This window comes from Myzus persicae, unplaced genomic scaffold (assembly GCF_001856785.1).
Source record: "Myzus persicae strain clone G006 unplaced genomic scaffold, MPER_G0061.0, whole genome shotgun sequence".
NCBI lineage: Eukaryota > Metazoa > Arthropoda > Insecta > Hemiptera > Aphididae > Myzus > Myzus persicae.
The window spans coordinates 335,862-350,056 of record NW_019101405.1 but is presented as its reverse complement, the minus strand read 5'-3'; the positions used below and the strand labels follow the sequence as shown (position 1 = coordinate 350,056).

Below are 14,195 nucleotides of genomic sequence, written 5' to 3'. Positions count from 1 at the left end.
ATTTCAAAGAGTATTATTGTTTTAGAAAATATTATATTTTTACTATATTTTAAATTTTTAGTTTATGTTTTTTTTCTGTTTATGTTCTTTTTAAAATTCCTTATTTCAAAGCAGAATAATTGTCGGAGTTCTAATCTTGGACGAAAAGTATAATATGAGCATTAACTTTATAAATGTTTTAGCTTTTAAGTATTGATGATGAACGCAGTGAAGTGGCTCAGGGACACCTCGCAAATTGTTTATCCACTTCTCCGCTCATCAACTCAACTAATTAACTATATTATATACTCTTCCGAAAATAATTATTTATGTAACTAAATACTTCAAATAATATCCTGTCCAGGGATAAAAATATAAAATGTACGTTGTCTTTTAAAATAATAAAAACGTTGAAAATGATAACGACATAAAATTGTAAAAATTATAATTTTTTTCAAAACCTTGTTTTGTAACGACATATAATTATGTAAAAAAAATGTTTAAAAACGTTAATGGTTGTTGCATTTTTGAGTGTTGTACGTCAAATGAATCATTATTGGTATATTAGCATTGCATTATACTCATGAAACAGGTTTAGGTAATACAATACAATTACTTATGTAACTATATTATACATTTATACACAAATGTTCAGGTTTATTATTTTAGCAGTTAACACTATTCATTATCATGGTCAATCGTCGTGGATTTGATGTTATTATACATCGTTTGAAGGAATAGACGAGATGTTAGAGTGAAGTGCTGCAGCGGTCAATGATACCCTGTTAAATCTCCAGGGTACACAATATGATATTTAGCTAATTTAGATTTTAAGTATGATTAGCAGATAAATATTAAAAATGGTAGTGTTTGTACACAATTAGTTCTACACGTATTTACAATTGAAAAGTATTCAGCTACAGGATATTAAGTTAAAAATAAAGTTGTCATTAAAAAAAGTATAAGACCCGAGGAACTTTCTTCTGCTATATAGTAGGATTCGGGTGTACCTCGTCGTTATTGAATAGGTCACTGTAATAATGGATGTCTTAGTTTGAGCTCAAAGATAAATGTTGTGTTTATAAACGACAAGACGTAATGATAGATGCAAAACAAAAAAAAACAAAAAAAAAAGGTTTTGTGAAAACGAGTGTATAAATTCCTTGTTCCACTCCGAATCTAAAATAACTAAAATCAACTCATATAATAAGTGTTAACTGTTAAAAGAACAATCGTGTACAAAAGTGTATATACATAGGTGTGAACATAATATTATAATTTATAATATACTAAATAGGTATTATGTGTATTTTCAAAGCTTGAGGCTGCGGTATAAGCACTGCATTATGGGCAAAAATTTCTCTCGTTACACAATTTATAATGTACATAGTACAACTTTTTTATGGTGAGTATAGGTATAATACTGTACATACAAATAGTATGTGAATATACTGTATAATAATCGTATTTTGCACGCGAAGCCATTTAGTCTACAACACCACGAAAACTACTCGATATATTATATCAAATGGCAAATATTATATAGGTGCCTATTATTATTGGATTAATACACGGAATTTCATTTAAATACATTCATTAAAATTATTATTCCAATATTATACTCATAATATAATAGGTACTGCGCATTACTTCAGATCTGGCCGTTAAAACTTATGTTGTTTCGTGAGTAAGTAGGTAGTACAATTTCAGTTTTATTAGTATTTTTTAAGAATAAACTCAAAGTAAAAAATATTGGGTATCTTACAGACGATATTTCTATGTTGGGTTTGATCGTGGTTTTATTTTAATACCTATATGTTAGTGTGTACTTATGTTTTTAGTTTTACCAAAAAATAATTAATAATTAATACCTTCACTGTTTCTGTTTTGTGTAAACATGGTGTTTGTAACAAATAACAATCATACGTTACACATTATAGTTCAGAGTGATACAGAAATTCATGTTATATCAACCGTTGAACCTAATTGTTATTAATAATATGATAAGTTTTGTGGATGAATAACTAAAATAGGGTCACCCTGAAGATTGACACTGAAACGCATTTGAAACGTCTCTTAAGTTAGGTTTTTTACGAAACTTATATGATTAATGGATATATTATAACTTTATTATATTTTTAGGATATTTTTCAATATATTTAAGACAGAAATCATAAAAAGTACAGAGAGAAATAAATCAATAATATACTTACCTGTTATAGAATAACAATTATTAGTATATTTTTAGTAGCGAGAAATATGAGAATGTAAGTGAAAATACATTAAAGATAGGTAACTTCAAATAATTACCAATATCCATTAGACTTCAACAGAAATTCAATAGTATGTAAACTTCTTACAAAAAATGTAGTATTTTTGATTAAAATAGTGATTCACATATTTTAGATAAAAAAATCAGTTGTTTTACACTGAAGACATAAATAAGTTGTCAGCACAAGTTTTAAACTGGAATGTACTGAAATATTATGACATGGTGGGTTTTACTTAATACTGTCATAAATTATATTATATATTTTTATTTTTTTGCAAGAATTTAGGTCATTTCTTACCTTGTAACCGATAACATAAAATACATATTAGCATTTTATATTGCCTACACGTATGCGATGCATTCATTACAATGTTATCTCAAAATGTATTTATGTTTGAAAAAATTATCATTTTTTTTTTTATCGGTTTAGTTACCTTTTCATAGACAAATATTGCAAAATTTCTATTATCCCAGATAAGGTGTGCTTATAATGCTAAATAGTGAATATACATTGTACAATGTATATATATATATATATTAATTATAAAGTAAATTTAATTAGATAAGCGTATATACCTACATACATTTTACAATGAACTATTATTTTTATATTTCATGGGACAAAATTGCTTTACTCATAAAATCAAATTTAATTATTAAATATTAAACTGTTATTATTCTCAACCGATACTATCGTGTCTTAGACACTAAACGGAGCGATGAATGATTTTTTTTTTCAAATTGGATAATGGAAAGTATTGTTACGTATTATTAGATTTTTATTCTGAATTTAAACATGGTAATTTTAAACTTCTTAATTCTAATACATTTCTATTATGTGAATACACGAATTCGTCAAATTTAGAATATGGATATTGGATTGCATACTTAATAGCTGTTATGCAGCACGGACAAATGCAATATTATGTTACATACTATACTACATTTTTATGTATTATGCGGTATTTACTGCATCGACATTAGTCCACAAAAATTAATTGTACATCACAAATTCATTTCGTTTATTATACCTACAGCAAAAATCTTGGTCTATGAGTAGTTGTAATGCGTTAAGTTTTCGAAACTTCTATTTTATTTTATTTTATTTTAATATTTAAAAAAAAAACAATTTATAGTATTTTGCAGCTGTGAATTATTTGTATGATGAATTTTCCACTATAGTGTCTAGGGCTCAATTTGTATTCTAAATATTTACTTTTATTAAATTTCTATGATGTATCAAGCCCAACCTATACATAAACTGCAAGCACATGCACTCATATAACCTACAAATTTATTTTAGCTAGATTGTATATTCTCAACTAGGTAATTAAAAAAAAGAATTATTTAGGAAGGAGGTGTAAAAACTAAAAATAATTTTAGGCTCTATCAATTCTTTATACAATTTGTAACTTATTCTTAAAATGTACAAGAATATATACCACCTATAATGAAATATTTTTTTGATAACGTTGTTTTTACATTAAGATACCAATTACTAGATCTTACAAAGTTAGTAAGCTAGTGCACTTTGACATTAAACTATGAACACAAATAAAACAAATAACAATAACAATTTATTAATGAAAAACGAAACATAAATAAAAAATATTATCTATTTAAGTTTGGTAATAATCTCCTATAGCAATATATTTGTTCCCTTAAAATAGCAAAGGTACATATAACATGATATAGTTAATAAAGGCGCCGCGGAAGCAATGCGAAAGCAGTTCCCGCTGCGTCGTCGGTTCAAAACTGGAAAAAAAAAAGTTAATAATATAGTTAATCGAATTAATGTAGCTTGTGTCTTACAATTTCACTCTAAGAATACTCAAAAACAAAAAAAAAATTGAGCAACTGATGTCTTTTGTAGAATTTGTTAAGAATATTGTATACTTCATAAATTATAATATAATTTAGAGTTTGGAGTAGTGGTGTTGTGACTGTTGTGAGGTGGTTGGCTGCAGAAATGTGTGCTGCAGCGGTCAAGCATCGTCCGACATCATTGGCTCCCGGATGGGTGACCACCCGGTTTTTGTCGACGAATCTCTGCTCCACATAAGAACACGCGTTCCAACTGTATCCTTCTACCACACACACGCAATGTTGCGGAGGGTAAAAAAACACATAATCAAACATACTATTACATTAATTGTGATTTTATTTTTGTGTATTATTAATATACCTAATTTATTGCCGCTTGCTAATTGATATACGTTTAAGTAATTATAACCATTAAAGAATTATCAGTTACCACATAAATAAATAAATATTTTATTTAAAAAGTTGTAAAATTATCACATATTATGTTTATAATACATATTACAAAACAAAAAAACCTTATCTTGATGTATTAAAATAATTATTTATACATGCATTTTTTACGATCGAATGTTACTTTTTTTTTTATGTATAATATTATATTACAAAGTATATGATTGGATTTTAAACCCTCATACAAAAATGTGTTCTAGTTACGGCCTTGGTTTTGACCAAATATTGTTGAACAAAAACACTATGCAGCCAATAGAAATTTGAAAGACGACGCTCGTTGAAAGACAAAAAAAACAATAATAATAATAATAATAATATAAGAAACCAAAATGTTCACGGACGTGAAACCCGTTTCTGGTGGATGGATGAAACGATACGGAATGAACATTCAAGATTAAAAAGGAAACGCGAGAGAGATAGGGTGAGAGAGAAAAAAGAGAGAGATCGAGCGAGAAAGAGAGGGAGAATGATAGAGTGAGAGAGAAGAAAGACAAAGAAAAAGTGAGTGAGAACACAATCCCTTCGGTCCGAGCCCAGAGGACTCGGAGGGGAGCTCCTGTCTAAAACTCGAAAAGTCCTGGTGGGACGTGACGTGGACTAGGCGGCGGCGGCGGCGGCGGCCGGTACCACAAAAACGCAGCTGCGGCAGGACGGGCGCGCAATATTATTATTATTATTATTATTATTATTCTGGCCCAGCTGTCATAAACCATGTCAAAACGTGGCAGTTACGTCACTCTGCCACAAATCGTAGGTTTTCGGTACCAGGAACGCAGGCGGTGGACGGCGGCTGAGCGACTCCGAGCCCGCGCTCACATTGCCGGCATCTGCCGCCGCCACCGATCTGTGCGACTGGCGCGGCGCGGGCGGCGGCGATCACCGATTTCTACACACGACACGTCACGGGCGAAACAGAAAAATCGAGGGACGGGATTTCGTACGCATCGAATTGTCGGTGATTGTCGCTTGATTTCGGCGTAATAAACGAAAATCATAGAACCGACGAGTTGACGTCATTTGTCGAGTTAACTATCGCAATAATAGATCAATAATAATAACTTCTTTCAACGGTCTTTCTTTCACGACGACACCCTGAATTAAAATAACCGCATAAATGGCAAAACACATTCATGAACAAAAAGTATTAAATAAATAATAACACACAAATCCAGAGTACCTTTTTTTGGCGACACTCCGATAGTGTATCACAGAACCGTCGTATTTACAGACGCGTACCGTCGTCGTTACACGGTTGCCATTGTACGTGGTCTCGCGAGCAAACTGTTGCGAGCCGTACGCGGCGTCTCGTACCAGGATACCATTCGTCACACGGTCGCGTTACGAGGGCCGCCGCGCCGCCGACAACGGTACTGCCGCTCGCGCTACACAACGATCCGAGGGGTCCATTTATTTCAAAAAAAAAAAATGAAATAACGCGCAATACCTTCGCGCCACACCTCGCTCCAGGAAACCAGTCCGGCAGACCCGTCCGTCGACGTATCAGGTCCGGTGCCGGGGGGCGCTGTTCGAAGTATTTCACGGAGTGATGACGGCGGCGGCGCGCGCCGTGTTCCGGGCCGTTGTCTGTCGTTTTCGGTGTCTTCTCGTTCCGTTCAGTTCGCAGCCGTGGTCGTCTGGAGTCGGCTGTCCGGATGTGCGCCCGTGATAAACCAAACGGGTTGTGGAGTTTTCATGGCCTGACATTACATTTCACTGTCTCACCAGAGGCGTACGAGTTCTGCGCTTCCATCGTATACGGAAAAATGTCATCGTACCCCATTAAATGTGCATCGATGTGGTTCGTATGTTGTGTGCTTGCCAAAAACCGAACAACGACGACGGGACGAGAACGAATATTCAAACCGCTCGTCGCGTCGCGCGCGGTATAGGATCCTGGTCCGCCGGCGTCACGGCGCCGTCCAAAACGGACCCGCGCGAATCGCGGCGGGAAAATTCGGTCGTCGCGCCAACGCCGCCGTGCCACGTGCGGCCACCATCGGAGCTCGGCCGTCCCGCAGCGACCGCTATCCTATCCGCGATGTCGGCGAATTTCGAAAAAAATTGCATTTCCCGTACTGACGCGAGCCCAAAGACAAAATATGGATTTTTGGAGTCGTCATTTGATCACACCGGATTTAGAGCACACAACATTGTGTTTCATGACGTTGTGATCTGTAACGGTAAACAATTTTTTAACTCAAATTTCGACATCAGTAACAGTTTGGTTAATTTCTTTTCACATATTTTAACGTCATGTTTAAATTTTCGATGCGTTTCTTCAATTTGTTTTGTTTGTTGTTTGTCATGCATTCATACGTCTTGGACACTTTCTTGTGGTATTTAGCCGTTTAGGTATTAATCAATTATAGTAAAGTTACCGACACAAATTGTTTAAACAATAGACAATATCATACGACGATATTCACCAGTGCATATATTATTCGGTGCACATTTAAACTTTTATTGCATACGACGTGTGATTCGTATGTTAAAAGGTTAATACCATTATTGTAAATGATATTTGTCAGTTTTTTTAGCGCATACCTTAGATAAGTATGATGTAGCGTACAAATCCGAGCTCTATTCGATTGATAACAGTAATAATCATTATTTTTATTTGTTTATACATTACTCGAAAGTGTCACTGAGTGGTGATGGCGGGCGATACGAGAAAATTTCGTTTTAATTTAATGGACGGGCGTGCGCGGACACAACGGCGGAGAGACGGCCGCGGGGAACGACCGAGTTGCCGCGTACGCGTTTTATGGCGAGCGGTCCGCACGAGCGCTACCAGCGCATGATCTCCTGGTACAAAGACCGCCAAATATTCACCGACAGCGAGGACGTCCGGCCGATTCGGCGGCGACGACGCCGACAGCGCCATCTGTGCGAAGAGGCCATTTCGCCGCAGCGTCGGCCGCCAGATGACGCAGCGTATTGCGAATAAAATAAAATATCAATTTCACCATTTGTTCTCTCCCTCAGACCCACGCACAACATGGACAAAACGCTTTTAACTAAAATTGTTTTTTTTTAGGATTTTTGAGTAATCTGAAAGCAAAATCACTTAATACAAAAATTATGGAGAATAATATTTTTTAGGGTGTGACACGTAGGTTTTATATTTTATTATTATTCGACAAAGTCATAAGGACATTCAATTGGAAGTTTATATGATGTTTGAATTATTTGAATGAATATTTTGACAAGTTGATTGTTAGACCAGCAAAGTCATTATTCTCGATCGGTTTCGCAGTGGTAGGTAAAAGGTAATCCCAATTAGTATTTAGTACCTATAGGTAATTACCTACTCCAGTCTATTGATATTGAAAAATTAATATAATTAATTGTCAATTTACCCGATAAGATTAAATATCGAACGACCCATAACTATTTAGGTATACAATAGTAGCTTTAGTAGTGAATTCGACTCGTACCTATCTGGTTCTACCGATCTTAACTGTACAAAATGTCAAAAATGAAGTCAACAGTTGAAAGCCGTTTACGTAGTTTTGTGAGCGAGTTTGGTGCCGATATTTTTTCTACGGACGGTAAGGTACTTTTTTGTAAAGTTTGTAATGTTGCAGTTGCCTCCGAAAAGAAATTTACAATTCAACAACACATCAGTCGAGATAAGCATGCTCGTGGAATTCAACGAAACTGAATGAAGTGAAACAAAATAATCAAGTACTATTATCTAATATAACAAATAATAGTGATCAATCATCATTTAATTTAGAGTTTTATGAAACATTATTAGCAGCTAATATTCATAATTAATAATTAATAGTGATATTTATTTTTAAAATAAATTTTTTTCGCTCATCTAAGTACTTTTTTGGTCATTTTTTAAGTTCATATTTAAGAGTTTTTAGGTAATTTTTGCATTTTTTTTTAGTGCATTTTTGTGTATTTTTTAGGTCATTAAAATCCTAGCTCTAATTATTAATATTAAAAGTAACAACACAAAGACACAGGGTTGGTTCTTATAAACATAAATTGTCTATGCTGCGATTGGGTCAGAGTGAAAAAACAAAATAATTGTGTGCTGACATCCTCTTAATAATTTATCAAGCAAAAACAGTACTACGTCATATTAATTTAAACAAAAATAAATAATTTTATTGATTTTCCCCTCGAAGCATATTGCTCTTGGTGGTAATAATATCGTATGTTTCATATTTCAATACCTACCCGGCAACCAAGTGCCGTTACTAAGTAAACCGACATGAACATTAAGAAGGAAATTAAACAGTTTTTATCATAATCAATTTTCATTCAATCGAAATCACCAAAATCGAATTGATAAAAATTATATTTAACGACATACATTTTTTACATTTATGAAATTGTATACCTACTGTATTGTATTGTATTAGGTGATTATAATTTTCATATTAAATGTACAGAACCCGTCCTTACAAGAATCGTATCGTATGTAGGTAGTAAGTATCTAAATATAGTCTTGTTAAGTATTGAAAATTCAAATACTTGTTTTAAATAATTTTCAAATAATTGTTGACAAGTATATTTTAAATACTTTCAAAATACATTTTCTTTGTATTTTTTCTAGAATACCAAATACTTTTTTACCGTCGTATTTCAAAAAACAATATTTGTGTTTCGTAAATGTATTACAATTTTAAAAATTTGTCTTAAAATAATACTTTACAATGCTTCTAAGAATTGTTGAGGTTTCATTAAACACGCAGATGATACAATACCAACAATTCATATTAATTGCTTTGGTGAAGTTTAACTTTTCTATATACCTAATAGGAATATGACATCTGCAATTCTTGAACCAATTAAAGAATGTATTTATTAATTATTTAATTTTAATATTTATTAATAATTTTAAGTATATGTACATTTGTGAAAGCATTTTAATATACTACAAAAAAGTTCTTGAAAAGTATTTTGAATACTTTTAAAAAACGGTATTCGAATACGTATTTCAAATACAAATGACAACAAGTATTTAATACGTATTTTTAATGAATTTGAAAAGTATTCTTAACAAGGCTTTATCCAACCTTATTAAAAAACTTAACTTTATGAATGAGTCTTGTTATCTACCATATCCCTGCCGTGTCCATCTGTAGTTACTAGTTACTGGTACAGTTGTAGTACATAATTACGATTGTTGATCTGGTTAACAACTAACTATGAGGTATATATTATTCGTAATATTATAATCATCAACTTGTTAACGAACAGATTCGCACTCAAATCAAAGTCAAAAGTACAGTAGTGCTGTATGCCTGTATCTAACCCACCTCGGATTAGGGACAGACATCGATTTTCAGTTTTCACTGAAGATGGCCGATCACTATAATCAGTATGACTCTGTAGCCTATAACTTAAAATTTCACTTTTTTTACTTAGAACTAGAATAATACAATTAGGTACTTAAATGTAGGTATCCCCGCCTAAAAGCACTCAAATCGAGGCCTATCTTAGCAGTAGCTAGTATTATTAAATAATATTATTATTAAAATACTACTACTACTAATGTGGCTCAACAAATAACAATGGCGCTTGTCTCAGCGCATCGTGATGAGTGACCAACAACCGGTCTTTGTTCCCTGTCCAGCTCTTACTTTTTATAGATTAGGTATAGTATGAAGTTATATTTTACTTAAAGAATTTTTAAAATATCCTGTCACTTATTTAAAAATTAAGATATTTCATTTATTGAGGTTTCTAATACCTATATAGTATAGTATTTAAGTTCTTACTAGGTTGCCAATAATTCTTTTAAAATTGCGTGGAATTATGGTTCATTGTTTAAAATATACGTTTAGAAATCTAGAATTTAGCACGTTGGAAGAGTGTGCTTTCCTAACTTGTTTTGTTATATATTATAGTGTTTACGTAATTCATACATCTATATTGTATTATTAATCCAGCGGACGCCTACCTAAAAGATGACTTCTTGCTGTGGCCAGCCTGCTACCCCCTCGCCTCGGATTTTTACTTTCAATCAGTTATTATTTTCGTTATTGCAGCTTTTTCCAATTTGTTTAATGGTAATAATTCACTATTTTCGGTTTCATGACTCGTATAAGGTATATCTACTCATCTTGAAAGTGTATCGAATCATTTTTTAATACCTACGTAATTCAATTGAATGAGCTTATGTTAGATCACAAGGTCGCTACTCGACATTACACCACAAGACGGCGTAACGTATCCTATAAAATTAATATCGAAGTGCTGCCCATTGTTTGAGGGTGCTTCTACTCAGTCAGTGCTCCCCTTTGTCGAAATCCTATGGACGGTCCACCGCAACCGCAACGAACTAGGCTGATGAAGTGTTTACGATTTTCAAAAGTATTAGTTATACGCGCCTACTGCGTGCAACGGCGATTACGGAGTGTCATGCGTATAAACTGTAAGTATAAAATACACGACAAGGATTTGAAGCGACGACAAGTCGACAACTAATGCAACATAATATGAATATTGAACAATATTATGCATTATAAATGTACCGATGTGATTTTTAAAATATATATGATTAGTGTACAGTTGTTTTTGAGATAATATTGTAAATGCGCTGGGTTATAATTTTATACATTATCTAGATCCAAGGTAATAATATATAATATGAAACCGATGAAACGAGCATAGAAGGTAGAACGCGACATACCTACAACGTCACGCTTGCTGCTGCAGGTACTCTGTTTACATAAAAAAAAATATATATAGGTATACTCATTCTATTTATTTACACGCATGCGTGATAATATAATATGTTTATTCGATCGTTAATTAAGCACTAAGCAGCATATAAATTGATTGGTATAACAAGGTACCTAACGTCCTGCCAGACTAAAAATACCATACTATATATATATAAATATTATTACCATTTATGTATACCACCTATACCATAGGTACACACGAACGACCCGATATGACCTGATGTCGGTAAATATAACCACTGTTTTGACTTGTCCGGTCAACTCAGATCTAAATCGTATGTATAATGAGTATATAGATATATGTCTGTCACATGTATATTATATTATACAGGGTGAATATTTTAAAAGCCAACAATTTTATTGTCTTGGGTTTTAGATAAAAATCAAAAAAAAAAATATATATATATATATACATAACAATTAACATTTTTACTTCAAAAACTCGTTGTTACAAGCATAATAACAGTTATTATAAGTAGCCAGCAGGTACTCCAAACTATGAATGCACATAATTTCGAAAAAAAAAATTAAAAACATTGGCTGGGACTGCGGGGATCGTCTCCCATACACTGTTGAAATGAATCACCCTATGTATATGACTTATAGGTATTGCACGTATACTCTGATACCTTCGTGGTTAACTGCGATTCAAAAAGCGAGATGCACTCGCTGATTGCGTGTAAATAATTTAATGTCTTCAGCTGCAGACGGCGGATGCAAGTGCAGACATGCAGTTGTGAACTGCCCATATGTATGTATAAGGTGTTAACGCACATTTATCCGCGATGTCCCGCATATACAACATAATATTATACAAAACAAGGAGGTAATAATATAGGTATTATTTACAGCTTGTTTCCTCTTGCCTTGTATAGGAATGCGAGTGTAGTCAACACGCCGTTTAAGTGTTGTTATAGTCTATATAATATACACTTATGCATTTTGATCGATATAGGTATTACATATTACAATTTATTGTTATGTATATAGATTTTTACAGTGGGTTCATAGTTTTTTAGCATTTTGCAAGACAACACAGCGGAGTTATTATCAAATAGGAACAAATTATATGATGCACCTATATAATATCTATCATGATCCATTAATGCGTGCAGGTACCTATGTACGCTGTGGATGAATGCTTGTAATAAATAATAATATATAATTACCTATAATATAGAATATTATTATGGAAAGGTATGTAATTGTAATTAATTGTATAGAAGTAATATTTTTTATTGTCATCAATAACATACCGGTAGTGAATTAAAAATCAAAACATATGTATATACCTTCAAGTGTAACGGGGTAGGTAGGTGGTAAATAAATAATCCCTCAGGCCTTGATAACTATTATTGTGGGTTGGATTACGATAGCGAGTAGGTGTGCATCGTGTATATTTGGAGTACCTACACGGCTATACCTGTTGTTGTTGCTGTAGACATCTTAAATCTTAATTGAACGTTTATATTTTTTCTATTCAGATTTTCGCTACTGTAGTGTATCATTTGTATATTATGGTGCATTGACCACAAGTCCACAACTCATAGGCCATAGCAGGTACATATATTATAATTCAAACTTTTTTTTAATGTTATCGTGAAAATGTAAATGTAGATTTAGATAATATTATGTGATGCTTTTAATTGTACCTAATACACCTACATAGTACGTAGTAGTTATAATAAGTGACAATGAATGTTAAAAAAATAATTTATAGTACAACTAGGTACCTATCTATACAACCAAATCAAATTGGAAATCATAGAAATCCGAAAAATTTAACAACGAAAGATATCGGAAACAGAACGATTCTGAAGATAGACATTGAATACATTATTTAAATAGTGTTCCGAAAAATGAAAATTGTTTTGAAATTATTATTCATTTTGTATAAGCGTATAATTTATTTTGGTGCATAGATATTATGCTCAGCGGTGCAACAAGAATCTTGTTGTGGGGGGTTAATATTTTGTTTCATAGATTGTGTTTAAAAATTTGGTATTATGATGCCATTGGTATATAATATAATATTTTAAATGTATGCAACAATCTTCATCCAAATAAAATTTTAATATATAGTTACGTTTTACGTAATATTTGTTCATCAAACACTGAAAACATTTTGAAATTTTCCCGATACTTCTAGAAGGCTGTAGCCCCCTTAGCCCCCTTGGCTATGCTACTGCTTACATGAGTACATACATAATTATAATAATGATAATAAGTGTACCTCATATAACAACTTTTAAATGTTTTTTTCGTGATATACCATAATATACAAATCATATTATATACAACTATACAAGCTGCGCTAATGGTTTACATTACGTATGTTTATATACATATAGATACATCGTAAGTACCTACATTTTACATGTATATACTGTGTAGGCACTTATATAAATATAATATTTTGATTTATGACGTAATGAATGGTGACTTACTAAATTTAAATAATTGACAATATAATTGAAATCCTACGCTTCGGAACTTAAAATGTAGGTAAAAGTAAAAGGTTTGATTACCTATCATTCATTACTCATTAGAATTTAAAAGATAAAAGTGAATGTTAAGTAAAGGTAATTCCACTTTTTACCTCAGTTTATTTTACTAAAAATATATTTTACAACAAGTCAAGTATAGTACCTAACATATTGGCTAATTTTAAACGTATTATGCATAGGCACTTATTATAATGTCCGCTAGTAAAAATGTATACATATGGTACTCGTAAAGATAAGTACAAATTTAATTTGTACAAATAATGTAAATAGTATTATTAAAAATAGGTATACCATTTTAATTTGTTCGAATATTTATAAAATCTGGAAAGAAATGTTTTAAATCAACGTAGGAATGACTAATGATTACGTAATATATAAAGTGTAGAAATACATTTTTAATTTTAGGTTCTCAGGCTTCTCTATCACAAAAAATATGTTATTTATATTTTGTAT

General features: G+C 32.3%; 1 protein-coding gene and 1 long non-coding RNA gene across 2 annotated transcripts in view; both read right to left on the bottom strand.

Moving 5' to 3' along the window:
• The window catches only part of LOC111028964 (sodium- and chloride-dependent GABA transporter ine-like), a 33,470-nt gene extending 31,069 nt beyond the window's left edge, over positions 1–2,401 (bottom strand). The window contains exon 1 of the mRNA XM_022307763.1: positions 2,290–2,401. Coding sequence (XP_022163455.1) covers positions 2,290–2,299 — 10 coding nt within the window. The 5' untranslated portion in view covers positions 2,300–2,401. The remainder of the gene's footprint in view (positions 1–2,289) is intronic.
• Positions 2,402–3,646: 1,245 nt separating this feature from the next.
• Positions 3,647–8,281, bottom strand: LOC111028977. Its single transcript, XR_002603958.1, has 3 exons — positions 5,970–8,281; positions 5,703–5,907; positions 3,647–4,338 (listed from the first exon to the last, which is right to left on the bottom strand). It is a non-coding gene; the product is annotated as an uncharacterized LOC111028977 (long non-coding RNA).
• Positions 8,282–14,195: the final 5,914 nt, after the last annotated feature.